The sequence below is a fragment of the Rhinopithecus roxellana genome, chromosome 18 (genome assembly GCF_007565055.1).
Source record: "Rhinopithecus roxellana isolate Shanxi Qingling chromosome 18, ASM756505v1, whole genome shotgun sequence".
In the NCBI taxonomy this organism is placed as follows: Eukaryota; Metazoa; Chordata; class Mammalia; order Primates; family Cercopithecidae; genus Rhinopithecus; species Rhinopithecus roxellana.
The window spans coordinates 3,736,604-3,763,684 of record NC_044566.1 but is presented as its reverse complement, the minus strand read 5'-3'; the positions used below and the strand labels follow the sequence as shown (position 1 = coordinate 3,763,684).

General features: G+C 44.4%; 2 protein-coding genes across 4 annotated transcripts in view; both read left to right on the top strand.

Annotated features, from left to right (window-relative positions):
- ANKRD10 (ankyrin repeat domain 10) overlaps positions 1–6,528 on the top strand; it is a 35,764-nt gene extending 29,236 nt beyond the window's left edge. The window contains exons 6-7 of one of the 3 annotated variants that reach the window (XR_004054757.1): positions 1,287–1,382; positions 4,958–5,240. Coding sequence is in view for 2 of the 3 variants with exons in the window: in XM_030922435.1 (XP_030778295.1) it covers positions 1,287–1,382; positions 4,958–5,433 (572 nt within the window). In the remaining variant the exon portion in view is untranslated. Of the gene's footprint in view, positions 1–1,286; positions 1,528–4,957 lie in introns of all 3 variants that reach the window. The other 2 variants (XM_030922435.1, XM_030922436.1) reach the window with 2 other exon arrangements.
- Positions 6,529–14,950: 8,422 nt separating this feature from the next.
- Positions 14,951–16,026, top strand: LOC104679236 (putative uncharacterized protein encoded by LINC00346). The gene is given in 2 exon segments (XM_010384728.2): positions 14,951–15,536; positions 15,539–16,026. Coding segments are annotated over 2 exon segments (492 nt in total). The 5' UTR covers positions 14,951–15,511; the 3' UTR covers positions 16,006–16,026.
- Positions 16,027–27,081: the final 11,055 nt, after the last annotated feature.

Genomic DNA, 27,081 nt, shown 5'->3' with positions numbered 1-27,081 from the left:
CCTCCTACCTATTCATACTTCTGCCTACCCCCAATCCCCTCAGCTACACAAATCACACTGCTCTGTTTCTCTCCCAGATACTAATTCAGAAATCGGGTTTCTCATCCTGTACGTTAGCATCTTTGTAGAATAATCCAGATCTAGTATATACAGTATAATCAAAAATGAGTTGTGTGCCTCTAAAATTAGAGCTAATTCAAGCTGCAAAGTTCCGTTCTCCCTATTTTTAAATGTTTATATGAAAGAGGTATTTAGCACTGAAAATTGCTATTTGTGGTGTGTATTCTTTGGCCCAGAAATAATTCTAAGTATCTGAGTTAACCAGAAATACACACAAAAATGCATTTATGAGTATGTTAATTGTGGTGTTCATGATAGGAAAGAAAAGGGCTAAGCAGCCCAGACAGCTGCAGGGAATTTGGTTAGGTGAATCGTAATACAGTCATAGGGCAGAGGAAAGATTGTTTTGAAATTAACTGATACAACATTTATGCCATGCTAAATGAATAAAGCAACGTGTAACAGTGATTTGTTAGAATCCTTTTTGTTTAAAACACATTTTTAAACACTAGAAGCCGTTCAGACACGTGGAGCTGCTTGTAAGAAGTGAGTCTTGCTAGGATTCGGAGGCGGAGGTGCTTGTGCAGAGTGTATGACATGGGGCATTCGCATCTCCACAGTGCAGAGGATGGTAATCTTGTAAGTGAAGTGCCCATGTAGCTTTAACTTCACATTTCTTAACTCTTTCTGTATTTTGGTGTAATTATTTTACTGTATTTTGGTGCTCAGATCAAATGCCACTCTGGGACAGTGCTGACAGACTAGTCTTGAGTCTTTCAGCCTTTCCATTATTTTTTTGTTATGGAAATAGTGGATTTTTTTTAAAAATCAGGATTGTTTTAATTGTATGTTAATTTAAGAATTGTCGTAGTATGTTTTTTTGTTTTTAAAGTCTACTGAATTTGAAAATGGAGTTTAGGATTGTTTCCAGGTTATATAACCACTTTATGCCCTCTAAATGGCCAGAAAATTAGAATTTTTGCCATCAAGTAAATCTATAATAGGTATCTGAAATTCCATGACTTTAAACACTGCACATGTCAATAAATTTTTTTGATTGTGGAAGTTTTTCAGTCGTGTGCTAAGCTCATTAGTGACCTGTCGATTTTTTTTTATGTGATTGTTTAAAGTGTTCAGTGCCCACACAAAATAATGTAAACTGTGTGTCTGAACACTTATCTTGTTACAGACAAAGGAATCTGAAATAGTCTTTGTTTTCTGTGCAGCTCAAAGCTTGGATTCTGCCGTGCCACTCATGAATGGCGACACAGAAGACGATGCTGACAAAATGCACGTTGATAGGGAGTTTGCTGTTGTAACAGGTGGGAGTGGACAGTTTCCTGTTAGCTGCAACAACAATCCAATGATCGAAGACACCAAACAGCAGGAGAGTGGTTCTGTTGGACCAAAAGAAATAGAAATATATACTGTGTCAGCAATGCAGACCCCCTGTCGTTGCAAGAATCAGTATGCATATTATTTCTAACATGAGTTTTTCTCAGATGTTTTGCACTTTGTTGTCCAGTGTCTTTTTAAAAATGTTATACTATAATTTGCATATCTTGGGCAAGTTTGTAGATACAAGGATAAGTGTTTTGGGTATATTCTATGAACATGAAAAATGTAAGTGCAATCTTTCTATTCTGATTTGAAGCTGTTGCTTAATGTGCCTTGCTTATTTTTAATGAGGTTTGCATTTTTAATTTTCTGACATATGGCCTTTGGGTGAATATACCGAACATGCTACGGTTAATATTTTCAAACCAATATACCGCAAAGAGGACGACTAGCAGTAAACACTGAGAACTAGTCAATGTGGTTCTGACTCCACCCGGTCACTCCAGCATGGAATCTTTTACCCAGGACTTGGTTGCTTTGGTTTCTGTGGTCTTCATTCTGAGTCTGTTAAAATGGTAAACACTGTGTTTCACAACATACATTAATGTTTTTAGCATATTAAAACCGTATGCCTATTTCCAATTTTTAAAAGGCAGAAGCAGCTCAGTTCTTATAGCATTTAGAATATCTAAAATGATTTGTCCATTTAGCTATTGCTTTTTTTTCTGCTGCTCTTTTATTCAGGTGACTACAAAAACATTTTTAGCCATTCTCTTTACATGTTAATATATTTAGAAGTAGATTTTTTTTTAGTTTATTATGTCTTTATGCAAAATTCATAACTGGGGATGAAAAAAAAGAGTATGTATTTTTTCCCCAAACCCACATGAAAAAATCATTTCTGTTCACTAAAGTTAAAAGAAAATGTGTTCATTTTTCTGGAAGCTACAGAATTGCTGGGGTCACCTTTTTCCCAGTAGAGAAATTCAGATCACTTAGTATATTTAAAATAATAGGTTTTCTGTAGTCAGGGACTATTTGACCTTAGGTAAAGATCCATAACAGAACTCAAATCCTGCGTTTGTTAAAAATGACCTTGCTGCCTGCTTTTGAATAGGCAGAAGTGGCCACCCTTTATTTGTCAGACATTAGTTCTTTGTTAAACTATATCCAAGCTGGAACGTACTTTTGAAAAACCCAGCCCATCCCGTTTACCAGATGCCAAGTACATACACCCCGTGTTTCCCGTCATTTCATTTATGACACTCTGACTGAATAAACAATGTGTTAAATCAGTAGAGATTACTCGAGGTTTTCCTGGTGGGACATGGCACTCCGTGTCCACTAGAAGCTTGAGGGAGCTGCCTCCATAGTCCTTTGAGAATCAGACCAAAGGCTGCTCTCCTTTAAACACTTGAGGAAGTTCAAATTTTTGTTTGGTCAAAATTATTTCCAAAGAATTCTACATTTTTGAACAACTATGTACAGCTATCTTTGCATTTTAAATGCCCCTAGTTTGAGACTCAGGGGAGGGTCAAGTGTCCCCACCCCTGGAAAGGACTCGGATAGGAGGGTGCTTGCTTCTAAATCCCGATCTTCTCTATGGGGTTGGCTGGAAGGGAAGTAGGATCTTGTCTGAAACCTCATCCCCAGCATTGTGTTTGGATGTTCGTGGGATCCGGGGGCTGGCCAGGCAGACAGTGAGAAGGGAAGTGCGGGTCTTGGCCGGCAGCTGGGAGCAGAGGAAGGGAGAGCGTTGGAGGTTGTGATGTGTGAGCTGCCCGCTGTTTTATGCTCAGTTTTATTAGATTCTCTGTAACAACATGAGCTTACCAACCAGCCTTGATTTGGAGATGAAATAATAGAACAGATTTACTTTAACTGGGCACTGAAGTAAAATTCTACTTACTCTATTCTCTTAGTAAAAACTATACATACAATAAACAACTGTCAGGGTTGCCATCATATTTGAGTTTTGTCACCTAGGAAAACATTGTTTATACTTTGTTTTTGAAAAAAATCGTATGAATTTCCCCTGGAAATAACTTGTTTTATTTCTGTTTTTATTTTCTATTTAGTCCTTGAAACACATGTTTTCTAGTCTAGGATTTTAGCCAAATAGAAAAGCTATCACTTAATTTGGGGGAAAAAAAATCTATTGTCCTATGAAGAATTTATAGCAATTACTAAACTATGTTGCTTAAATATCCAAACACTGGACAATTAATGGAATATTTAGATAATGTTTCCATTCACTGAACAAGCCGTGATCCTTTATTGGCAGGAAGACTTGCAGGACGTATCAGAAAGCTCTGTCAGAGGTATGCAGGTGGTGAGATGGAGGGGAGGCCCTCCATGGGAAGAGTCGCGCAGCGTGTGACGTGTTAGGGTAATCGGATGTATTTAAGCTGCGTCCTTATTCTAAAAGTTATTAGAACTGAGCTCTTCTAGATTTAATATCATGCTTTGCTTTGGTAGTAAAGAACATTGAGATAAAATCTAGTATTACCAAGTTAGAGATAATTTTAGATCATCCCTTATACTGTTATGTGAATTGTTGTGAACATGAATATCACTGATTCTCAAGTTCCACTATACAGAAGAATGACTTGTCATTGCCTGTCCTGGTGTGCCCAGATGTTCCGTGATGGACTTTTTATCCCATAAGACATCTCCCTCTTGATAGATGTCTGTATATGCAGATTGAACTATCAACATTTTTTCCAGCAAAGGTGGTTTTTGAAAGTAACCTAATGAAACCTTGGCTGCCCTGGTCATTTTAATTGCTGGACTGAGAAGAAGTGACTCCATGTTGTGCTGTTGGCCCAGGCCTGCAAGCATAGGACTGTTGGCCGTTACAGTTCCTTGCTGTGGTCACCGGTTTCTCTGTATTCTGCCAGTGCTCTCATGTGGCGTTTGGCAGAAGTACTACGTAGATTTCTGTGCTACTGGAAAAATAAAAACTTAGTGGTTCCTTTTCATAGCCCTGATTAGAGGCTCGGGGGAGAGTCAACAGTCCCTACCTGATTTATGAGATTTTTTAAAAACCTCATGTGATGCTGTCATACATAGTTCAAAGAATTTCCTTAATTCACTTTATTTATCTTCTTTTCCATTTTCGCTTGAGAACTAGAGAAGTTTGTGTTCTATTGGAACCCTCTGTAGAACACTTGACACTCAGTTCTGATGGACCTTTTCAGGGGCGGTTTTTAAGCCGCTCTCGGAAGTAGCCTTAAAATGAGAGCACTTCATTGATGGCTTTTCGGGGCTGTGTTGGTATTTTTCATGCAGTGTGTTTGTCAGCTTACATTTTTCAGTTGAGCTACCTGATGCTACTGACATGCATGTGATTTTCCTATCTTAGCAGGCAAATACTGTTAACGTTTTAATACCAAGTCTACTTACGCACATTCATTTTACTTTGAAAAAAGAACTGGTTTAAAAGGGGAAAAAAACCCCAAAACTAAAATTCTTTAAAATTGTAATGGCAATGAAGCATTTTATAGTTTCTCCTCTCTCTGGTTCTGAATTTTGGTGACAGGTGTATTTCTTAATGCAGATATGAAAAACAGTAGCTCCGTATCGAATACATTGACAAATGGATGTGTCATCAATGGACATTTGGACTTCCCCTCCACGACCCCGCTCAGTGGGATGGAAAGCAGGAATGGCCAATGCTTGACAGGATCTAACGGAATTAGCAGTGGATTAGCCCCAGGACAGCCGTTTCCGAGTAGCCAGGGTTCTCTCTGCATTAGTGGGACTGAGGAGCCAGAGAAGACCCTGAGAGCTAACCCTGAGTTGTGTGGTTCTCTGCACCTGAACGGGAGTCCAAGTAGCTGTGTAGCCAGTAGGCCTTCCTGGGTGGAAGACATTGGGGATAACCTGTACTACGGACACTACCACGGCTTTGGGGACACTGCTGAAAGCATCCCAGAACTGAACAGTGTGCTTGAGCATTCCAAGTCCGTGAAGGTGCAGGAGCGGTACGACAGTGCCATGCTGGGCACCATGCACCTGCACCACGGCTCCTAGAGACCCTGGCCAGCCTCTTGGAAATGCAGGAGTCCTTCCTGGTAGCCAGCTCAGAATACCAATGTAGCAGCAATTTGAATGAATGTCACAACTTCTATTTTTTTTATACTTTAACTTTCTGAAAAAGTAAACTTCGACAAGTTCCCAGCGACTGCTTGTTTGTGCATGAGTAGGGCTTACTAAGTGCATAGATGTTTCTACAGTGAGGTGTCCTTTTTATATGATGTACTTTTGGAGTTTTTCTGATGCCAGTCTCAACAATGTCTTTTTAATACTGTCACCAGATATTGCTGTTTTTCCTTTTGTTAAAAGATTATATGATGAAGATAAATTGGGGCGGTAAATGAGGTGCCTGGTAATTTATCTCTTTGCACATGGGCATCATTTTAAAAAGCTTGCTTCCACTGTTTTCTGTAGAATTTGACAGAATACAACTATTTCCCTATGCAAGGTACAGCCTTACAAAGATTTCTGCAGTGATTTGTGTGAAGAAGAGAACGTTTGTCTTTTTCAATGAAGCTTTGCAGATCACCATGTGGTTGAAGGTTTTAGTTGTAGACAGTGGTCCCTCCTTGGTGGAGATCACTGCCTTGGGCTTCATGGACAGCAGACCCAGCCTGGGGCTGCGTTCTGATTTACTGTTTTTAATTCCACATTTCCTACTTGGTCTCTGGAAATTTTACCACACGTAACAGATTCCTTTATATGTAGTGGAAGTTACTATTTGTAGGAACTGTCAGGTCAAAATATTTAACTGACTTTTGACATGTATTTTCTTTTTTCCTTGTTTTTGTTTTTTGGGGTTTTCTGCTTTAAGATATATACCACTATGTATACCCAGTTAACTGAGAGAATTTTGACTCTCTTAATAAAACTGCATTAAGTTTTTGATTTTGTAGAAATTAGCTTTTGTCTAGGCAACTAGTGGTTATACTGTGCAAATATTGTAATGAATTTTTACTTTTTTGATTTTTGTAATAAAAATTGGTGCAGATAGAGAATATGTCAAATGAACAAACCAGTGTTCTAAGAGTGTTACTAACATTTTGTTTTGAAACTGTCCTTCACAAATTGAATAAAAAACTCTCACACTCAGTTTGTCCCTGGCGTTTCTCTCTGGGCTTGGGGGCCAGCAGGGTGTGAATATCTGTGGAAGGAATGGGAAGGAAGGAGAAGTTGACTGTTGTTTCAGTTTGCTTATAAGATTTTACTTGACTCTTCGGACACTCTTCATAGGGTGTTTTTTCCCGTTTTTGAGTTTCTACTCTAGTTTTATGGGCCCTGTTGGTACTGAGCCTCTGTGGAGGAAGGATGAATTGCATGTCAGTTTAGCATCGTGCCTGGGTGTTTATTTTCGTAAAAGACAGCAACCATAATGTTCTAAACTTCTTTGGTTTTAGCAAATGTTCATTAATGTAAGCCTTTTAGGAATATGAATTACAGTTATAGCACCAAAATAGCCATTCTGGCATGCCTACATATGTTATTTAAAACATTCAATACGTCACGCATATTCTTGTAAAAACTTAATAGACCACAATGAGAGAGCATTACGCTTTGGAAGTTTTGCAAAAATTACAGTGAGAACAGGAAGACAATGCATGGTGCTGTCCAGGCCACCGCCCCCCCATCCTATGGCAGATACTAGTAACCAAGCTTAGAACTGAGATTTGGCCTCAGACTGATCCAAGAAGCCACCCAAACTACTGAGTTTTTAAGAGAGATGAAACTTGATGCCATCCCATTTGGACTGTTTTCTAAGGTATTCCAGATATTACCTATAGTGAGTTAATTTGCTGAAAAACGTTAAGTGAATCTCTGAAAACACACTAAACATACTTTTGATGAGTCTTGAATTTTTGGACAGAATATAACTGCTTAGGAACAAAAATATTGCATAGAACCTAGAGTAGGGCAACATCCACACTTGAGTGGATGACTGAAGTAGTTTGTCATATTCTAGTTTAGAGTCATTTACACGAGTCTATTCAGTTCTTATTTAGCGATACATAAGGGAATTGTGATGATGGAATCAATACTATGCCTGGAATTTGCTTCAAAATATAAAAATATGAGTGGAGTCCATGCTCCCTGGTGAGTGGAGACAAGGATCAAACACAATTGGTGCGAGCTGATGTTAAAGCTGGGTAGTGGGTATGTAAAGGGGCATTAGTCTGTCTACTTTGTATTTATTTGAGACAAGTGTTTTTGGGGTTTTTTTAGGACTTGAAAGAAAAATGCTGTATTAAAAAATATGGTTGTCATTTTAACATTGAGAATAAGCTTAGGTTTTTCTGTGTCCGCCAGAATTGACATTTATACTGAAAGAATAGCTCCCTGACTCTGCCTTTTTGGCCTGAAGATACTTTCCCATGCACGCATTCGTTTGTACTAGTAGAAACAATTGGAAAATGAAATAAAACCCATTTACAGTGACACCCGAACCATAGCATACCTAGGAAAATATCTTAAGATGTTCAAGACCTCTACACTGAAAACTATAAAACGTTACTCGGAGATAGAATACCTAAATACATTTTTGGTTGAAGTATGTGGAGAAAATCTGGCCTTACACAGATAGGTAATTGAAAAGAGGGATATTTGAACTGTCTTTGCAGTTAATTGTGAGTGCTTGATGCCACGCCCAAACTCTGTAGTGGTCGTGGGGCAGGAGAATAGGAAGTTAGGGTAACCAAGGGCTAAGGCATAAGCAAAAGAACAGCAGGTACAGCCAGTTCTAGGCAACATGAGGCAGCACTCAGGCCACAGTCTGCTACCTATGATAACAAGACTCGTCTCTGCCTCAGCCTCTGATTGGTTGCAGGCCAATCTTTCATAGGGTGCAGCCAATTGGAGGCCTCTAAAGGGCACGTAGGGGTGTTACCAAATTCTTTTAGCTTAGTGAAAACCCTAAAGGGGGGACTCTTGAGCCTGCCTCAAGTTGGCTCCCATTCTGTGGAGTGTACTTTTGCTACAATAAAGCTGCGCTTTTTTTTTTTTTTTTTTTTTTTTTTTTTTTTTTTTTTTTTTGCTTCTTTCATTGTTCCCTTCTTTTATTGCTTTGTGTATTTATTCAACTGCACCAGGAACTTGGACAACTCGCAGTCAAGACCTTCCATCCAGTAACAGTAGTTTCTTAAAGGCCAGTTGCAATGCTGAATCAGGACCCGCATGAGTGAGCTGCTTGTATTAGGTTACAGTCGAGTCCATCCATCTTTCACTTAGAAAGGACCTTTAACCCATATGCATAATTTTGTAACTTTATGCATTATTTACTTGGGAAAGATCTTTTAACTGAGTTCTGCAAGTCTTTCAAGTGTTGAAACTGTCATTAATATTAAAACATTAATCACCGGCCAGGCGCAGTGGCTCACGCCTGTAATCCCAGCACTTTGGGAGGCTGAGGCGGGCGGGTCATGAGGTCAGGAGATAGAGACCATCCTGGCTAACAAAGTGAAACCCCATTTCTACTAAAAATAAAAAAAATAGCTGGGTGTGGTGGCACGCACCTGTAATTGTATTTATTCAACTGCACCAGGAACTTGGACAACTCGCAGTCAAGACCTTCCATCCAGTAACAGTAGTTTCTTAAAGGCCAGTTGCAATGCTGAATCAGGACCCGCATGAGTGAGCTGCTTGTATTAGGTTACAGTCGAGTCCATCCATCTTTCACTTAGAAAGGACCTTTAACCCATATGCATAATTTTGTAACTTTATGCATTATTTACTTGGGAAAGATCTTTTAACTGAGTTCTGCAAGTCTTTCAAGTGTTGAAACTGTCATTAATATTAAAACATTGATCACCGGCCAGGCGCAGTGGCTCATGCCTGTAATCCCAGCACTTTGGGAGGCTGAGGCGGGCGGGTCATGAGGTCAGGAGATAGAGACCATCCTGGCTAACAAAGTGAAACCCCATTTCTACTAAAAATAAAAAAAATAGCTGGGTGTGGTGGCACGCACCTGTAATCCCAGCTACTTGGGAGGCTGAGGCAGGAGAATCACTTGAACCCGGGAGGCAGAAGTTGCAGTAAGCCGAGATCACACCACTGCACTCCAAACTGGGTGACAAAGCAAGACCCCATCTGTAAAAATAAATAAAACATTGATCACCAATAATCTCATGGAAGTCAAAAGTTGGAAATTGTCAAGCACATGGTACTGGATATAAGTTTTACAACACTCTGATTGATGCTGAAAAACTCAAATTTTATCACTGGACACAAATACTGTCAGTTTTCTTTGAAGTAGAAGGTTCACTGGGTTTTTTGTTTTTGTTTTTAAGTGGAGACAGGGTCTCACTCTGTCGCACAAGCTGGAGTGCAGTGATGCGATTTTGGCTCCTTGCAGCCTTGACCTCCTGGGCTCAAGGGATCCTCCTGACTCAGCCTTGAAGGTAGCTGGGACTACAGTCGTGCACCACCATGCCCAGCTAATTTTTTTTGACATGGGGTCTCACTATTTTACCCAAGCTGTCTCAAACTCCTGACCTCAAGCAATCCTCCCACCTTGGCCTCCTAAAGTGCAAGGATTACAGGCTTGAGCCACTGCATTATAACCTGGTTATTTTTTTAAAAAATCACATAGCTTGTCAATCATTATTTCAAATGAAAATGACGTTTCTGAAAAAGCGACTGGATACATTTATCGCACAATCAGCCACAGATGTGCTTTTTCCTGGAGATAACCGTACACAACAAATCCTTTACGCACACTTTCTTTACATCACACAGAATGCGTGCTGTCAAAATTTACTCATTTTTACTGCATTGAGGGCATTCTTAAGTGAAATTGACTTTTTTCTTTTTTTGACTGCACAGCAGTGAAGAATCTAAAGGTGATCAGGTCGGGGCCGTTTTTGCTAAGGTGCTAGTAGCTTTACCCACAGTTTCTTTTGAACCCTCAGTGCAGATGTCAACACTGAAAAAGGCAAGTCACATCTTGGTAATGAGACCGTTTTGATCTTGGGGACCCCCTGAAATGGGGTCCTGGGGACCCCGAGGTTCTGCAGGCCACAGTGAGAGAAGTGCTGGCATGTTTCGAATGATGAGATCTAAGCAACTAGTGATAAATAACTGGAAAATGTAGACTGGGTATTCATTGAATTACCCTTTTTGACTTTTCCATAGGTTGGGTTTTTGGAGTTTTATTAAGGACGAGAAAACGGTAGAATAATTTCGAGACAGAACGTGGGAAACATTGAAGAGTTTCCCGGAAAAGGCGAGTCAAGAAACAGGCAGCGGGTGGAAGGGGAGGAGCCATCGGGAGGGCGGGAACGGGGGGAGAGGCGCAGGTGCCGGTGGAGGGGGCTGAGCCGGGCGGTTCCAGCGCAGCTCTACTTGGGGAACCGCAGCCGGGGTTGGGGCGAATGGGGGGTCCCTGGGCAGTGGGAGGGTAGTGGAGGCTGCGGCAGGGCAGGGCTGGAGCTGGGAGCTGGAGGTAGACGCCACCCTAAGAGTCTGCACTGAGCAACGTGAACAGTGACCCCGGACACAGCTGCAGCCAGGGAGACCCTGAGTGTGCGAGTGTGTGATGATGCGTATCAGTGTGTGCAAATGCATGAGTGAGCGAGCATGTGTGTCCGTGTATGAGAGTGTGCAAATGTGTTCAAGGAATGTGGGGGTTTGTGAGTGTGTCAGTGTGGGAATGTGGGGGGAATGTGGAGGGAAGTGTGTCGTTGGGAATGTGAGTGTGCAAGTGTGTGTATGGGAATGTGAAGGGAAGTGTGTGTTGTGAGTGGGAACCTGGTGTGTGTGAATGTTTATATGTGAATGTACGTGATGTGTGTGGATGTGTATGTGTGTGCACGTGTGAATGTTGATTTGTGTGACGTGTGCACAGATGTGTATAAATGTGTGATGCATGTGGATGTGTGTAAATGTGTGTGGCTGCTGTGCATGTGTGAATGCTGTGTGTGACGTTTATGAATGCGTGTGTGCAGGTGTGAATGTTTTATATGTGTGGCTGATGTGCATGAGTGGTTGTAGTGTGAGACTTGTGTTATATGTGTGCACGTGTGAACATGTGTGTGAGTTGTGCATGTGTGGATGTGTGTGAATGTTGCATGTGGGTGTTGTGTCGAGGTGTGGGCATGTGTGTGAATGTGACTTGTGTATCTGTGGATGTGTGTGAATGTATGTGAGACTTGTACATGTGTGGATGAATGTGTGTGCATGTGTGAATGTTATGTGTGTGACTTGTGTGGGTGTGAATGTATGCATGTGTGTGAATGTTGTGTGTGTGATGTGCAGATCTGGAGAATGGATGGAAGAGCAGGCGCTTGGGGACGGGGGAGGATCAGAGGCTATGGGGAAAGGCGGAGGGAGAGGCCATGGGAGAGGGGAGGGGCGGAGAGGCCATCGGGGAGGGGAGGCCGGGGTGGGGGGCACCTGCACACCATGAAGAGGCCCCGGAGGGCAGCTCGGCCTCCTGTTGGGGAGCAGGAGGGAAGGGCCAGGGTCGGCTCCGGCGTGAAGGCCCAGGCAGTGCAGAATCGTGGAGCTCAGGGGCCCTGCTGGGTCCGCTCAGGAGCTTAGGGGCCTTAGAGAGGTCTCAGGAGATGGGCAGGGGAGATGGGGCCGGACAGGGGCCATGCGGACAGAATGGGTTTGGAATCGGAGTCTGCCGGGCAGGAGTCGCTGGGAAGGTGGGCATCTCAAGCCCTGGAGAAGCTTCCACTGCACGGAAAGAGGAGAGGACTGCAGCTCCTGGGTGTCTGGGGCAGGACTTGGATAGGGTCACATTTTTCTCTGTCGGGAATAGCACGTGCGAGGCGTGCGCTCGGGCTTTGAAAGTTGCAGGGTGGGGAAGTGAGGCCGGTGAAGCTCTGAAACCATCCCTGAGGGACTCTGAGTGACCACTTTGTGGTCAATCCACAGGGAGAGCTGAGGACGAGGCGGAGGCCCCACAGGTGAGGGCCAGGTGAAAAACTGCTGCTGCGTGGCCAAGCCTCGTGGGCAGGCAGGGAAGGAGTGGGCAGAGGGAGGGGCGCCATGGGTCCCCCAGTTCTCTGGGCATTCAGCAGGAAAACTGGCAGGGCTAAGCCAGGGAAGCTGAACTAGAAGTTTCTAACCTGTACAAGCAGAGCCACACAGGTCAAGAGGACTCTGGGAGGTCCCAGGGTTCCCGGAAGTGCAGGCTTGGGAAAGGGGTCTCCACCTGGAGTTCAGGCCTCATCCCAGTAACGGTCACAGCCCCCAGATGACCAAGTGCCCCAGTACCTGGGCAGGCAGGTCCACAGTGCAGCAAAGAGGGATGTGCCTCTTGGGCAAAGTCTGGCAGAGGCTGGGGGGTGGGTACCCGCCCAGTACCTGTGCTGAAAGGTCACCTCAAAGGGGTCCCCAGGCCATGGCCAGGGCTGCAGAGTCCCCAAGGTTAGAGCTGGTCAGTGCAGCACTGGGCATCCCCCTCAAAACACAGCACTGACAGCAGCAGCAGAGCGTTGAGCTTTGAGGCAGGACATCCCACCCGGGGGGAGGAGCCCCTTCCTCGGGCTCACGTTCTCATGAGATCGCAGTGCAGTGTTAGCCAGGGCTGCAGTCTCATCTGAAAGCTCCCCTGGAGCCTCTGCATCCAAGCTCATGCCCATGGCTGGTGACTGGACCCAGGTCCCCCCCGGGTCGCTGAACTGAGGGCCTGAGTTCTTTGATGGTTGTTGGCCTAAGGCCACCACAGCTCCATGCAAGGGAGGGCAGGGGCCTCTCCACCAGGCTTCCTGAAGAGTGCTCACCCACGGCAGGCAGAGGCAGGAGGGCTGGGGAAGGGTAGAGGACACGTCGGGTGTTTCATTTTATTGCCTTTTTTGTTTTTAAACAGGAAGATCTGAAGCCAGCTACATTCAGCAAGTTTTCTTAAGAACAAAATAAGAAAGATAAACTAGAACAGTCCTGCTTGGCTTATCTTGGCCTCACCTTAACCCTCCCTTCCCTGCCATCTTTCTATGGCTCCCCTCTGCCAGGTGCCCCCTGAACTTTAAGATTCTAGGACAGTTTGAGACAACTCCAATTTTTCTGTTTTCCTATTTATGAAGGCCACTGTGCTCTTACCAGGGAATTTAATTACAAGGTTTTTAGAAACAAAAATTGCAACTCAGATGCATCAGTGAATCAGTCCTATTCCCTGTCTGCTAAAGGATGTCTTTTCATTACCATCATCTGCTGTAGGGCTTTTCTGACAGTTCATATCATTCAAGATAATTGAAGCCAACTTTGCAAGCAAAACGACAGGAACCACTACATGGAACAGCACATTAAGTCTCTGATTCCTAACAATGGCACTATTTCCTTAGTGGTTTTAAAATTCTCTCGGCTGGGCGTAGTAGCTCACGCCTGTAATCCCAGCATTTTGGGAGGCTGGGGTGGGCAGATTGTTTGAGCTCAGGGGTTCAAGACCAGCCTGGGCAATAACGTGAGACCTTGTCTCTACAAAAAATACAAAAATTAGCTGGGCTTGGTGGCGTATGCCTGTAGTCCCAGCTACTTGGGAGACTGAGGTGTGTCAATTGAGAAAAATGACAAGACAAGTCTCAATCATTTTAGGAGGTCTGTTTGCCAAAGTTGAGGATGAACACCCAGGAGACAGTCTGTACCTTTCTCCGAAGATGATTTTGAGGGCTCCAAATTTAAAGGGGAAAGGGTGGGATAATGACAAGTACACAATTTTCACGTAAGAGGCGGGTAGAGAAAAATAGTCATGCCTTTGGCTCATTGAATCTGCATTATTTTTACACAAGATGACATAGACAAATGGGGCAGGGGAACAATCAGGTATGCATTTGTGTCTGTCGGGCAGGGGTTGACTGCACCTGTAAAGATGAGCTGTGAATTTGCATTGCCATCGTGAAATCTTAACAGAAACACCGAGTAAAGATCTCAGAGCTCACTAGGAATTTCCTCGTGGGTAAAATATAGGGGAGGTATGTAGCTTTTCATCTTGCAGCATCTTATTTAGGGACCAAAAGGGGAGGCAGGTTTGCACGACCCAGTTCCCAACTTGACTTTTCCCTTTGGCTTGAGTTTGGGGGCCCGAGATTTATTTTCCCTTCACAGGTGGGAGGACGGGGCAAGCCTGGGAGGCAGGGTGGCAGGGTGGCAGGGAGCCGAGATCGTGCCGCTGCACTCCAGCCTGGGTGACAGAGTCAGATCCTGTCTCAAACAAAACAAAACAAAACTCTCTCTGGAAGAGGGAGGGACTGTGAAAGCAGCCAGGGAAACAGGCAGCTTTCATTACCAGCAGCGTGGGATCCTCACCCAAGGCCGGGAAAACACAGGAGTGAAATGACAGCTCTAGAAGTACACTTCACAGGCTGCACAAAAAGAACAAAAACAGTGCTATACACACCAGTAAGGAACGGCTTTGGCATGCTCCACCTTCTGTGGGCAGCCTGGGGATGAGGTCATTTTCCAAAACAGGGAGCTGGTCAGCATTTTCCATGCCCAGGGCAAGTTCCCCTTGATGGACAGCGCCTAATGACCAGCGCTGAGTCAGTCTAGGAGCAGAAAGACTGGAAACCCTGGAGCAGGAGCCACGTCAGTGTGACTCACTCAAGCAATGGCAAGTTCTCACAGCAACAACATGAAACACCCAACAGGGTGATGACTATGGGAGGAAAACTGAGTGGAACCTGGACAGTGCGTGCACTGCACACCCTCCTGGTTAACAGCCCCACGCCCCGAGAGCTGTTCTTTACATGAATTTCTTCTGTTAAAGCAGCTCGTGTGGCTTCTGCACCCTGGTGGAACCAACACATATGCCTGTCACAGAGGTGAGGAGTGGGTGCTCACCAGCATTTGCTGCTGACCTTCTGGAAACATGGTGTCCCTTAGAGCCTTCAGCCTGCCAGGACAGAGCCACCCCCTGGTCGTTCTGTTGGAATTTCGGCATTCCTGTCTTTTAGGTGACATCTGCCAAGCTCAATTTGTGTGAGGAAACCCATTCTGTCGTGTCTGCTTGGGCCCAGGGCGGCTGCTGTGCACGAACCAGCTTTTGTGGCCCACGGAGCGATGACTCAGTCTGGAGCTCGGCTACTCTCTGGCCCGGGGTGCTGGCATTTCCCTGGGGCCCAGTGCCTCTATTTTCCCCATGAGGCCTCAGCCAAGAGGAGGTTCTAGAAGAAAGAAAACACTGGTGCGGAGAGAGAAGGGCTGGCCAAGAGGCACCACACCATCAGTGCTGATGGGGAGAGGGGGCTCCAGCCCAGCACTGCTGTCTTTACGAGGCATGCTTCCTTTTCATTCAGAGGAAGAGAAGCAGAGGAACGCGTCATGGAGATGGACCAAGTGGAAGGAGCCAGGGATGGCGACAAGCAGAAGGAAGTGTGTTTTGTCCCCATCCAGGGAAGCTTCTGTTTCATGAGACTTACTTGCACACGTCTGGTGGCCACCCTGGATGTTCATGGACTTTTGTTTTCACTCAGATTTCATGGTTCAAGTGACACAAAGCATAAGGACGTCACTGGGCGAGAGGGCCAGGTCACCCCACCACAGAGGGGCACGCCCCAGCTGTGCACCGCGGGAGTAGGCTTGTTCAGTCTTCAAACACAGGGACAGGATATGCCCATCTCATGTAAGACGTGAATAATAATAGAAATTTCTGTTACAGGAGAACTCCCTGCATTATCCTCACCATTTTCCTGTAAGCGTAAAACTTCTAAAACATTTTTGTGAGCACACTAATTCCTCACTTAAGGTCGTCATTAGGTTCTTGGAAACGGCAACTTTCAACAAAAGGACAGACAGCAGGCGCTCAAATAACATTCTTTACTTCAACATCATTTCATCCTAAGGAGCAAAAATGGATTTTGTTACATGTCCTTTCATTGAAGGCTGCACTTTCCAAGAACCTACTGACGACATCAAGTAAGGACCTATTGCACCTTACAAGTTGCTGGCATTTGCAGAGTGCGCCCCAGATGGGCATGGGATTGACCTAAGGTGGAGGAGAGCAGGTGTGCGGCTCCGTCCTGGCTGTGTGGCTCCGTCCTGTGGACTGATGTGGGTGGACAGTCAAGAATGCTTTCAGGAGAATGTGGGTGGCCTGCCAATGGGACCTATTCCAGAGGTCTGAGAAGAAACTGTCATTTAACCTAGAATCCTACTAGGAATCAAACTAGCTTTGACATGAAAAGGAAAAAGATTGAGGACTCTGAACAGGTAGAGACTCAGAACAATTCTTACCCACTCATCGTTTAGGAAAGAATCTTACAGCACACGCTTCACCAGGGTCACCAACTGTCCCAATTTGCTTGGGACTGAGGGTTTGTTTGTTTGTTTGTTTTGAGACAGAGCCTCTTTCTCTGTTACGTAAGCTGGACTGCAATGGTGCGATTTTGGCTCACTACAACCTCCACCTTCCGGGTTCAAGTGATTCTCCTGTCTCAGCCTCCCTGAGTAGCAGGGATTACAGGCACCCACCACCATGCTGGCTAATTTTTCAATATTTAGTAGAGATGGGGTTCCACCATGTTGGCCAGGCTGGTCTTGAACTCCTGACCTCAGATGATCCACCTGCCTCAGCCTCCCAAAGTGCTGTGATTACAGGCATGAACCACCATGCCCAGCCTACTGAGGGGGTTGTATGGACATGGGACTTTTAATGCTAACACCAGCATAGTCTCTGTCAGACTGAGATGATGGTCACTCTTTAGCCAAACACTGCCCCCACTGTCCCCCAACATCTATAACGGCAACAGTTTGAGTAAAGACACAAGTACCACTTGCGGTCCAAATACTTGAGTGTGTTAACGGTGCGTTGAGTGCGCACAGTGGTACCCAGAATCTCCAACTAGCTCCTCGTGAGCTGGGTGGGGCATGCAGGGAAGGAGGCAGAGCTTCCCGCCTGTCTGGGGAGGCTGTGGGCTCCACCTCTGCAGACTTTGGTAGGAAACCAGTGTTCCCACAGTTGTAGTAATGCATTTGTAGTTTAGGGTTTCTTTGGAACTCAGCTGTCTCTGTAGAAAAGGGTGGCCTGTCACCCGGTACCAGGTGAGGGGAGTGTGGTGGTGACAGCACCTGGTGGTGGCCGAGAGGAGGCACGGAGGAGAGTCAGGGTACCCTCATGGAGTGAGTGCAGAAGACAGAACCACAGAGGCAGTCATAATGACATTACTTTATTCGGCCCCGCACCTCTGCCACACCCCACCAGGCACCTCCAGTCCTCCCAGCCTGTGGCTTCCAGAGCTCCAGGAACTCGGGAGAGACAAAGACACTGGGATCTTCTGCCATGGAAGCAGAGAGGAGCACTGGGGAAACACAAGGGTACTCGCTGCCATAAGTGCCTCCTGGAAGAGCAAAACCCAATGCCATAACTGCCTCCCTCCAGCAGCACCAGCACGAGTGAGCCAGATCCCCACCTTTGATTATCAAGGCTGAGAGGTAGTATCTGAGGTCGACAGATCAAGAACTAGAGATAAAAGCAAACCACGCTGGTGGTAAAGAGGGGGAATGACCGTAAGATACCTCTGAAAAGTGGGACTGGGGAACTTCCTCTTGGTTTCTGGTTGCACGTCTGAATTTGTTGAAAACTGAACATATTAAGATGCGAGCTTAGGAGTTGGCAGCCTACAGCATGGGGAGGTGTGGGAAGTGGACAGTCTCAGGCCAGGTTGGGCTGGAAAGTGGTGCCACCTCGAGAACAGTAGGTTAACATCTACCCCCAGTGACGACATTCAAACTTTCACCCAGCATCCACTTCCAGGGGAGATTTTCACAGAAATATTCACGAGTGCACACAAAATATACAAAGGATGATGAGGGTTGAACACTGTTATGAAAAACATGGGAAGCAACTTAAATGCCATCCGTGGGAAACGGTCTAGTGGTGGAACTGTGGGGCTGTGGGATACTGTGGGTGGGTGAGAAATGGACAGGCATCTCCAAGCATCAGCGGGATAAGACGGCTCTATCTGTGTTTTCAAAGGAGAAAAAGAACAAGCCCCAAGCTGTTCATTTACACAGGGACATGAGTGCATCTATCTGTAATGTGTCTGTCACCCCACACCAGGAGGGTTTAACTCTGCATGGGGAGAGGGTGAAGAAGGGTTTTCGCCTGGTGCTAGACTGCCTGGGTTCAAGTCCTGCTCCTACTTAGTGCTGTGCATTTGGGCAAAATACCTAAACCTCTCTGTGCCTTCATTTCCACCTCTCTGAGGCAGGGTCTGTGACAATGCCCACTCCTCATTCATAAGATGGTGGTGAGGATTAAATAAGCTGATGCCCTCACAAGGTGTTTGTCCACCAGTGATATGGTTTGGCTGTGTCCCCACCCAAATCTCATCTTGATTTGTAATCCTCATAATCCCCACGTGTCCAGGGAGGGACCCCGTGGGAGGTGACTGGATCATGGAGGTGGTTCCCCCATGCTGTCCTCATGATACTGAGTTCTCATGAGATTCCGATGATTTTTATAAGGCAGCTTCCCCTGCTCTTGCACATTCTCTCTTGCCTGCTGCTATGTAAGATGTGCCTTTTCCCTTTCCACCATGATTGTAAGTTTCCTGAGGCCTCCCCAGTCATACAGAACTGTGAATCAATTACATCTCTTTCCTTTACAAATTGGTCTGTCTTATAGCAGTGTGAGAATGAACTAATACAGTAAATTGGTACTGCAGAGAGTAGAGTACCGCTATAAAGATACCCGAAATGTGGAAGCAACTTTGGAACTGGATAATAGATGAAGACTGGAACAATTTGGAGGGCTCAGGAAAAAGAAAAGAAAATGTGGGGAAGTTTGGAACATCCTAGAGACTTGTTGAATGGTTTTGACCAAAATGCTGATAGTGATGTGGACGATGAAGTCCAGACTGCGGTGGTCTCAGATGGAGATGAGGAACTTCTTGGGAACAGGAGTAAAGTTCTCTCTTGCTATGCTTTAGCAGAGACTGGTGGCATTTTGCCCCGCCTTAAGATCTGTGGAACTTTGAATGTGAGAGAGATGACCTGAAATTGGAACATATGTTTACAAAGAAGCAGAGCATTAACGTTTGGAAAATTTGCAGCCTGACAATATGATAGAAAAGAAAAACCCATTTTCTGGGGAGAAATCCAAGCTGGCTGCAGATATTTGCAAAAGTAATGAGGAGCCAAGTGTTAATCACCAAACAATGGGGAAAATGTCTCCAGGGTATGTCAGAGGACTTTGCAGCAGCCCCTCTTATCACAGGAATGGAGGCCTAGGAAGGAAAAGTGGTTTCATGGGCCGAATCTAGGGCCCCACTGCTCTGTGCAGCCTCTGGACTTGACACCTTCCTGTCCCAGCTGCTGCCACTCCAACTCCAGTAGTGGCTAAAAGGGGTCACATACAGCTCAAGCTGTTTCTTCAGCAGGTGCAAGCCCCAAGCCTGCACAGAATTCAAGAATTGAGGTTTGGGAACCTCTGCCTAGATTTCAGAAGAAGTATGGAAACAGCTGGATGTCTAGGCAAAAATTTGCTGTAGGGGTGGAACCTTCATGGAGAACCTGTTAGGGCAGTGAGGAAGGGAAATGTGGGGCTGGAGCCCCCATAGCAGAGTACCCACTGGGTCACTGCCTAGTGGAGCTGTAAGAAGAGGGCCACTATCCTCCAGACCCCAGAATGGTATACCCACTGACAGCCTGCACTGTGGCCTGGAAAAGCTGCACACACTCAACGCCAGTCCATGAAAGCAGCCAAGAGGGGGGCTGTACCTTACAAAGCCACAGAAGCAGAGCTGCCCAAGACCATGGGAACCCACCTTTTTCATAAGTGTGACCTGAATGTGAGACATGGAGTCAAAGGAGATCATTTTGGAGCTTTAAGATTTAATGATTGCCTCACTGGATTTTGGACTTACAAGGGGCCGGTAGCCCCTTTGTTTTGGCCACTTTCTCCCATTTGAAATGGAATAATTTACCCAATGCCTGTACCCCCATTGTATCTTGGAAGTAACTAACTTGGTCTTGATTTTACAGGCTCATAGGTGGAAGGGACTTGCCTTGTCTCAGATGAGAATTTGGACTTGGACTTTTGAGTTAAGACTTTGGAGGACGGTTGGAAGGGCATTATTGTGTTTTGAAATGTGAAGACATGAGATTGGGGAGGGGCCATGGGCAGAATGATAATGGTTTGGCTGTTTTTTCACCAAAATCTCATATTGAATTATAATCCCCATAATCCCCACATGTCAAGGGAGGGACCTGGTGGGAGGCGATTGGATCATGGGGGTGGTTCCCCCATATTGTTCTCATAGTAATGAGTTCTCACAAGATCTGATGGTTTTATAAGGCATTTTTCCCTGCTCTTTTTTGCTCTCTCTCGCCTGACGCCCTGTAAGACATGCCTCTTTCCCTTCTGCCATAATTGTAAGTTCCTTGAGGCCTCCCCAGCCATGTGGAATCATGAGTCAATTAAACCTTTTAATTACCCCGTCTCAGGTAGTATCTTTATAGCAGTGTGAGAGCAGACTAATACAATCAGCTTCTATGTTATTGGCAGTTTTACCATGAGCATGGATTCCTGTATTCCTTCTGAAATTTTCTTTAAAAGTGTCAGCTTATATAGAAAGTATATTTGACACTCACAATCCTTCCCAGCCATAAAAGACAGTGGGGTGTGAGTGTGTGGGGTGGGAGGCAGCAGTGGCAGCCCAGTGACAACAGCAGTGTATGCCGGGAACAGCTCAGCAGCAGGGCAGGTCAGGCCTGACCCAGTTAACTCAACACAGGCTCCCTACACCGACTGATTTGGTTTGCAAATAAATATTATTTGTTTCTGTTTTAACGTGTAAATAGAGCACCTGAATTTCCCAGTAATGTAACTCTGAAAATGCTAAATTTCTACCTGACTTTATGCCTGGGAGAAACAGTCTGGGAGCTGAGGACCACTCACCCCACAGGGGTTGCAGCAGAAGGAAGGGCAGGCACAGACATCATAGGCCCCCACTGAACAAGGGGGCTCTGGCCACAGCACTGCCCAGTGTCAAAAGCAGGAGAGGTTCTGACAAGCATTGCCCACAGCGTTATTTGATCCCAATGCTTTCTATCAAAGATGAACTGAAAAATATTCATTCTGTCAAAAGTATTTTATCTTCCTATCATGATACAGAGAACTCCACATTAAACAAAAAAGCCAGGTATGTGATACCGCCACTGCTATGGCCACTTGGAGAGGAGATGCTGCCCACCAGGCCTGCGTGTGAAGGGTGGACTCAGGTCACAGCAGGAAATGGGAGCGGGCCTGCGGGGTTAGACTGGATCTGCAGGCATGGGCATGAGCTCAGGGTTCCCAATACATAAAAATAGGCCCAATAATGAATGTAAATGTGCAGACACAAACATTCACACACACGATGGGGCACACGCACATGTGCCTTCCAGAACATTCCTTCCAGAGGCACAGACCTTGACCCTGACTCAGAGCAAACACCAGAGAAACTCAAGTTGTGACCTTGACCCAGGAACTGGGAGCCTGTGCCAGGGTTGTAAAGGTTAAAAGCTCCTGGGGAGCGTCCCAGCAGCAGGAGACCGAAGAGACCTAACCATGGTGCTCCCGGCCTTCTGAACCAGGTTCGTTCTTTCGTTTTTATTTTTATTAACTTTTATTTTAGGTTCAGGGGTACATGTGCAGGTTTGTTATCTAGGTAAACTCATGTCACAGAGGTTTGTTGTACATATTATTTCATCACCCAGGTATTCAGCGCAGTGCCCAATAGTTCTCTTTTCTGCTTCTCTCCTTCCCCCCACCCTCCTCCCTCAACTAGACCTCAGTGCCTGTTCTTCCCTTGTGTATATTTGACACTCACAATCCTTCCCAGCCATAAAAGACAGTGGGGTGTGAGTGTGTGAGGTGTGTGGGGTGGGAGGCAGCAGTGGCAGCCCAGTGACAACAGCAGTGTATGCCGGGAACAGCTCAGCAGCAGGGCAGGTCAGGCCTGACCCAGTTAACTCAACACAGGCTCCCTACACCGACTGATTTGGTTTGCAAATAAATATTATTTGTTTCTGTTTTAACGTGTGTTCATGAGTTCTCATCATTTAGCGCCCACTTATAAGTGAGAATATGCGGTATTTGGTTTTCTGTTCCTGCCTTCGTTTCCCAAGGATAACGGCCTCCAGCTCCATCCACGTTCCCACAAAAGACATGATCTCGTTCTTTTTTATGGCTGCAATAATGTCCTTTACAGTGAACCAGATTCTTCACTGCAGGGGTTATCTAATATCAACCCCATTCAATGAGTAAAATCTTTGGGAGGATCCACTATCGTTAATTTTGTTCTCAGTATAATTTGTGCTATTGGTTTCTTGTTCATGTGTAAAATTGGAAAAAATATTCTTCAATCCAATCATGATCGGTGCCAAGCTATGATTGCTATGGTTCATTTAAATCAGAGAAAAGGGGGAGATGTAGGGAGACCCCCTGAAACTATTGCTACAGAATAAAAGATGAAATGCTGATTATTGTAAATACAAAATTGCATGCAGGATTGTGTAAAAACAATGCCAGGTTGGCTGCCAGAATGAGCTAACAGCGCGAGATGTGCTTCCCCCTGCAGAGAGCCTGTGAATGGACGTGCAGTCAGGGGAGGTTTCACATCACCAAGATTCCTATCCCAGAAAAGCAGATGTTCATAGCTCTGGGAATGGAATGCGACCCTTGTGGAGAACCTATAAACGGACGCATTGGTGGGTGACTGTCCATATAGATAAGATAGGGCTATAAACGCCCTCATCTTGCCATGGCTCTTCTAGGCCTCTTTAGGGTTAAGGCATACTCCCTTCTGAGAATTTCTGGTCTAATCGGTTGTCCAGCTTCACCTCTTGTTTCTATGGATTGTTTGTAACCAGCTTTTGCTGCAACTGTTACTGCTGATTAATATCTTGCTAATCATAGGTTATGGAAAGACTGTATTTCTGTTTTAAGGCTCTGTTAGAAATTACTGATGCACACGCTATACTGTAAATTCTTATCTCTGTATATTTTACTTCTGCATACAGATGTTATGTTAAAGAATTACTTCATCCCCATCTGACCATCTCACCTCATAATCAAAGGACCCTGAATCCCTCACTAACCTACCCCCACCCTCACCAAACTTAATAATAAATGCTAGTATATCCAGTGCATTGGTGGCATTGTGGGACCAGAGGGCGGTGACCCCCCTGGGCCCAGCTTTCACCATCTTGTATGTGTCTATTATTTCTCGACTTGTCAATCCACCTGGGAACAAAGAAAGAGCCCCGTTGCACTGCGGGATGCTGGCCAGATCCCACAATAGAGGACATTATTATGACACCTGGAGACACGTGAGTAAAGCCTGAGGGCGGGTGGGGTGGTGGTCAGCACAGCTGTCATGCATGGTGGCTGGGGGTGACCATGGAGGAGTGTGTCCTTGTTTCTCAGAATCACACCCCAAAGTTTTGGGGCATGATAGGGCAGGAACTTCAGATTGTTTGGAAAAGAAAAATGTGTAAAGCCAGATCAAAATGGATAAACCAGAAGCTGACAAATGAAAAGGGGAAATTTATATATAGTGTTATCAGAAATCAGTAGAGAATGGATTAAATATCATGACTTAGCATTGGGGGAAATAAGTTTTAAATCACTACCTCACACCATGCTCCAAGGTATATTCCACATGGAATAAAAAAAAAGGATATCACAAGCTAGACCAAGGGCTAATGTCCTTCCACATATAGAGAATACTTTAAAAATGAATCAGAAAGCCTATCAAATCCCAATGGCATTTTTGCAGACATAGAAAAATCCATCCTAAAATTCATATGAAAGCTCAAGGGACATTGAATTGCCATAACAATCTTGAAGAAGAACAAAGTTGGAGGCCTCACACTTTTGGACTTCAAAACATATTACAAAGCTAAAGTAATTTTCAAAATATGGTATTGGCATAAAGATATACCTATAGACAAATGGAATAAAATACCCAGCCAAGAAATAAACCCTTGCATATATGGACACATGATTTTCAACAAGGGTGCCAAGATCATTCAATGAGGGAAAAGACCGTCTTGCCATCAAGTAAGGCTGAGAAAATTGGACATTCACGTGCAAAAGAATGAAGTTGGACCTTTACCTTCCACCACATATAAATAGTACTTAATATTAATTACTATATATGGATACATTTAATTATAGTTTAGCTCTTATTAAATGTTATTTTGTAAGATTTAGCTCTTACTAAATGTAACACTAAAACTATAAAACTCTTAGAAGAAAACACACTTCAACAACTTCATGACATTGCAGTTGGCAGTAATTTATTGAATATGACACTGAAAGCACAGGCAACAGAGGGAATAAGAGATAAAATTGACCACATCAAAATTTAAACCTGTGCAACAAGGGACACAGCCATCAAAGGCAACTCATGGGATGCAAGAAAATATGTGCGAATCAGATACCTGATAAAGGGTTGAAATCCAGAATATGTATGGAAAGAACTCCCACAACTCAATAACAACAACAAAACATTTAAAAATGGGCAAAGGACTTAAATAGACATTTCTTCAAGGAAGATCTACAAATGGCCAATAAGCACATGAAAAGATGCTCAACATCACTAATCATCAGGGAAATGCAAATCAAAACCACATGTGAGACACCATCTCACACCCACTAGGATGCCCACTATAAAAGATGATTGGAGTGGAAGGACATGGATATTTTCTTTCACCACAATCAATTAAACTAGAAATAAGTAATAAAAAGACACTTGAAAAATCCTCATGTATGGTAAGTAAGATATATACATCTAAATAACCCATGCGCCACAGACGATAACATGGTGGAAATTTAAAAGTATTTTGAACTAAATAATAAAAGTACTACATTTCAGTAGCTTTTAGCTTATAGTTAAAGCCTTGCATGAAGAGAAGTATGAAGGTAGAAACATATATTATGGAGGAAAAAAGCCAAAATAAACTGAGTATGCATTTTAAGAAGTTAGAAAATAAAAATAGAAGAAATTAATGAAATAGGAAATAAATGTATAATAGAGAAGATCAATGAAACCATTACTTGGCTCTTTGAAATAACTAAAAAAATTAAACATCCATTGGTGAGACTGATCAATGAAAAGAGGGAAGATATAAAAATTTCAAGACTGTAAAAGGTCATATTGAATCTTTCTTATTAAAATGATAAGAGGATACTGTAAGCATATTTTTAATCAACAAACTTGAAATTTTAGATAGACAAATTCCTTTAAGAAGTACAAGTTTTCAAAATACACACAAGAAAGAAATCTGTATAGTCCTAATTCTAAATTTATTGTCTGAAGGTGCAATGTAAAACCTTCCCACAAAGAAATCTTTAATCCCAATTGAATTCACCAGTAAATTCTTATAAACATCTAACAATAAAATGGCAAACACAAATTCTTACGGAGAATAAGAAGGAGCACTCCGTATTTATTTTATGAAACCAAAACAGCATCAATGCCAAAACGTGACATTCCAGGAAAGGAAAACAGCAAGCCAACTGTTAGGCTGGTTTTGCATCACTGTGAAGAAATACCGCCGGGCGCGGTGGCTCACGCCTGTAATCCCAGCACTTTGGGAGGCCGAGACGGGCGGATCACGAGGTCAGGAGATCGAGACCATCCTGGCTAACCCGGTGAAACCCCGTCTCTACTAAAAATACAAAAAATTAGCCGGGCGAGGTGGCGGGCGCCTGTAGTCCCAGCTACTCGGGAGGCTGAGGCAGGAGAATGGCGGGAACCCGGGAGGCGGAGCTCGCAGTGAGCCGAGATTGCGCCACCGCACTCCAGCCTGGGCGACAGAGCGGGACTCCGTCTCAAAAACAAAAAACAAAAACAAAAAACAGAAATACCTAAGACTGGGTAGTTTACAGAGAAAAGAGGTTGAACTGGCTCCTGGTTCTGCCGGCTGCAAGGAAGCTTGGCTCCAGCATCTGCTCCGCTTCTGGGAGGCCTCAGGGCGTTTTCACTCATGGCGGAAGGTGAAGGGGGAGCAGGCACATCGCTCATTGAGAACAGGAGCGAGAAAGAGAGGGAGACGGAAGGTGCCGCACACCTTTAAACAAGCAGATCTCGAGAGAACTGATTCACCATCTTAAGGGTGCACCAAGGGGATGATGCTAAACTACTCATGAGAAATCCACCCTGTGATCCAATCACCTTCCACCGAGCCCCACCTCCAACACTGAGGATTACATCTCAACATGAGATTCGGCAGGACAAACATCCAAGCCACACCACTAACTACTCATGAGCCTAGATGTAAGCCACGAGCACGTCAGGTTTATTCCAGGAATACAAGATGGGTTAACGTTTGGAAATTAATCAGTATAATTCATCACGTTAACAAGAAAAAAGAAAAATCATCTGATTATCTTAATCCGCGCAGAAAAGTGTTTCATGAATACACATTTGTAATATAAAACTAGGAAACTTTCTGATCCATATTAAGGGAAACTACAAAAACCTTACAGCAAGCATCACATGGAAAATACTAAATGTTGATAGTGTTCTGAGATTAGGAACAAACAAGAATGGCCACTTACCCACATATATCCACTTTTTACTGGAGGTTTTTCCTGGTGCAATAAGGTGAGAAAATAAAAAAGATTGGGTAGGAAAAAAATAAAACAATTCTATTAGTGGATGATACGAATTTGTATATAGAAAGCTTAAAGGCCTTCAAATATAATTAGAATTAATA